The following is a 2,940-nucleotide window of genomic DNA, read 5'->3' as shown; positions in this document are numbered from 1 at the left end:
AAGCCTTGTTAGAAGCTAATTAAATAGATTAGCAACTATAAAAATGAATTTATGTGCATAATATAATGCAAGAGTGAAAGTAACTTTTTGTCCCCTCCAAAACAACAACTGTGATCTTAGGAGTTATACAGAAGAGAAGAGATCCTTAGAGACGCCGAATAGAACAAGTCAGCATTGTTTTTAACACCCCCCACTTGGCACAATCTCACCAAAGCCGGCCTTGGCGTTCCCTGCCTTTCTCTTAAACTCCAAACTTTCCACCTTCACTTCCTTCCATATTTCTCAATCTCCCTGCCTCATTCATGGTTTTTCTTGTCTACCTTCTAACTGTTTCAACCCCAGAAATTTTACCCATTAGTTTAAGTTTGTATCCAAACTGAAAAATCAATCAAGATATGGACAGGCTCATAAGTTTGGAGCCATCAAATTTCGTTGCAATAAGGATCGAACCGGGACAGAAATGCTACGGCCAGCTTACTTTGCGCAACGTTATGTACACCATGCCGGTGGCCTTCAGGCTTCAAGCGCTCATCAAGAATCGCTACACGGTGAAGCCCCAATCCGGGATCATATCTCCCCTAGAGAAATTGACCATAGAAATTGTGTATCATCTTCCACCAGGGTCAAGCCTCCCTGACACATTCCCTTATTGCCATGACTCTTTTCTTTTGCATAGCGTGGTTGTGCCCGGAGCAGCCATCAAAGACTCTTCGTCCACGTTTGATGCCGTTCCAAGTGACTGGTTCACCACGAAGAAGAAGCAAGTGTTCATAGATAGTGGTGTGAAGATTATGTTTGTTGGTTCACCTATTTTGGCGCAACTTGTGGCAGATGGTTTGATGGATGATATTCGGGAAGTTCTTGAGAAGAGTGATCCTTCTTGGAAAGCAGCCGACTCTGTGGATTCAGAGGGTCAATCTTTGCTTCACTTGGCTATTAGTCAAGGCCGGCCTGACCTTGTCCAGCTACTTCTTGAGTTTGAGCCTGATGTAGAGGCTCAGAGCCGGTCAGGGTCTAGCCCACTTGAAGCCGCCGCTTCATGCGGGGAGGCCTTGATCGTGGAGCTTCTATTGGCCCGGCGTGCAAGCACTGAAAGATCCGAGTCCTCTACTTGGGGTCCCGTTCACCTAGCGGCAGCAGGTGGGCACGTGGAGGTTCTTAGGCTTCTTATAATCAAAAGGGCTAATGTTGATGCAGTGACAAAGGACGGTAGCACGGCTTTACACCTTGCAGTTGAGGAGCGAAAAAGGGATTGTGCCAGGCTCTTAATGGCGAGTGGGGCAAAAGCTGAAGTTCGTGACAGCAGAGACGGCGATACTCCTTTACACATCGCTGCCAGGTTGGGGGACGAGTACATGGTGAAGCTGTTGCTGCAAAAGGGTGCTAATAAAGACATTAGAAACTTTGCAGGCCGAACAGCATATGATGTTGCCGCGGAGAACGGGCACACAAGGCTGTTTGATTCGCTTCGACTTGGCGATAGCTTGTGTATCGCTGCGAGGAAGGGTGAGGTGAGAACAATTGTCAGGCTGCTTGAGACAGGCGCAGCCATCAATGGAAGAGACCAACATGGGTGGACAGCTTTGCACAGAGCTTGTTTCAAAGGGAAAATCGATGCGGTTAGAACACTGCTCGAGAAGGGCGTGGATGTGGATGCTAAAGATGAGGATGGATACACGGCCTTGCACTGCGCAGCGGAGTCGGGGCATGCAGATGTGATAGAGTTGTTGGTGAAGAAAGGAGCTGATGCTGAGGCTCGAACTAATAAAGGTGTGACTGCACTGCAGATTGCTGAGTCCTTGCACTATGTTGGGATTACAAGGATACTTGTTCATGGAGAAGCCACAAAAGACAATAATATGGCACATCTCCTGTCACAGGCTTCAGTTGCATTTGGGAAGAAGTCTATGGGTCTAGAGGAGGATCTCAAGGGAGGGATGAAGAAGAAATCGAGTCGAGCTAGGGCTCTTCGTGGGAGCTTCGATCGTTCTATGCCATTGGCTGTTCTTTAGCTATGCTGGATTATGTTGGGGGTATGGATGTTTTGTTGAATTAGGGTTTGTCACATTTAGAGGTCACAATGACTCTGCTTTTGTCTCAAAATACGTATATGCAGAACAAGTTGTAGACTCATTCATAATATGTTCATTCTAAAACACCCAAATATTTTGTAATTCCGTAGCTATATGTTAATAAATATCGTATGTACATCTACTGGATGGATACAAGAGAGGCAAAAGACAAAATGACAGCACGATCATTGCTTTGGTATGCTCGGAATTTTGCCCATTCCGCATGTTTTTATTGTAGTAATCTTACAAAATGAATATAATTATCACTGTTGTTTTTGGAGCCCATAATCTTTTGCATAGTGTGGTAGGATCTACCAAGGCCCAGATAAACTCTCAGGCCAGCTTTCAACAATTGTGTGATATAATTTATGGAACGACATACATAAAATGGCCCAAATTCTTAGTCCAGATAAACTTTCTGCCAAAAATAATAGGATAAAAGGAAAAATTAGGACCGTTTGGTGGTGTTTTCGGAGGCCGTTTTCAGTTTTTATTCTCAGAACACGCTTGTAATTTGCGTTCGGTGGTGAGGGTGAGAAAATACAGATTTTTTTTATACTAAAAACAGATTCAAAGTTTTAGTTATATGTCAGAAAATGTTAAAGTGATGTTTTCACTTTGGCATCTTGAAATTGTAGTTGGTGGCAATGTCCTTCCAAACAATCGGCGCAACATCAACTTTAAAAAGTGCACCAACTTATCACTAATATAAAACAAGGTTTATTCACACTAATACTCCTTGAAACTATGGTCAAATCTTATATTACCCCCTCAAATTTAAAGTGGCTCACTTACTCCGCTTAACCGTGGTTTGGTGACCCATTTTGCCTCATGCCGTCAATTCCATCCAAAAGTCTATTAACTATGA

General features: G+C 43.9%; 1 protein-coding gene across 1 annotated transcript; it reads left to right on the top strand.

Annotated features, from left to right (window-relative positions):
- The first annotated feature begins 395 nt into the window (after positions 1-395).
- Positions 396-2,580, top strand: LOC117636074 (ankyrin repeat and protein kinase domain-containing protein 1-like). The gene has a single exon (XM_034370514.1). It carries the CDS (start codon positions 396-398, stop codon positions 2,010-2,012), a length of 1,617 nt encoding a protein of 538 aa, XP_034226405.1. The 3' UTR covers positions 2,013-2,580.
- The last annotated feature ends 360 nt before the right edge of the window (positions 2,581-2,940 follow it).

Source organism: Prunus dulcis, chromosome 7 (genome assembly GCF_902201215.1).
Source record: "Prunus dulcis chromosome 7, ALMONDv2, whole genome shotgun sequence".
NCBI classification, from domain to species: Eukaryota; Viridiplantae; Streptophyta; class Magnoliopsida; order Rosales; family Rosaceae; genus Prunus; species Prunus dulcis.
Note: the sequence above shows the minus strand (reverse complement) of the source record. Positions and strands in the feature narration are given on the sequence as shown.

What these genes read in the sequence shown, in the direction of transcription:
- LOC117636074 (XM_034370514.1), top strand. Translation starts at nt 396, where the DNA reads ATGGACAGGCTCATAAGTTTGGAGCCATCAAATTTCGTTGCAATAAGG.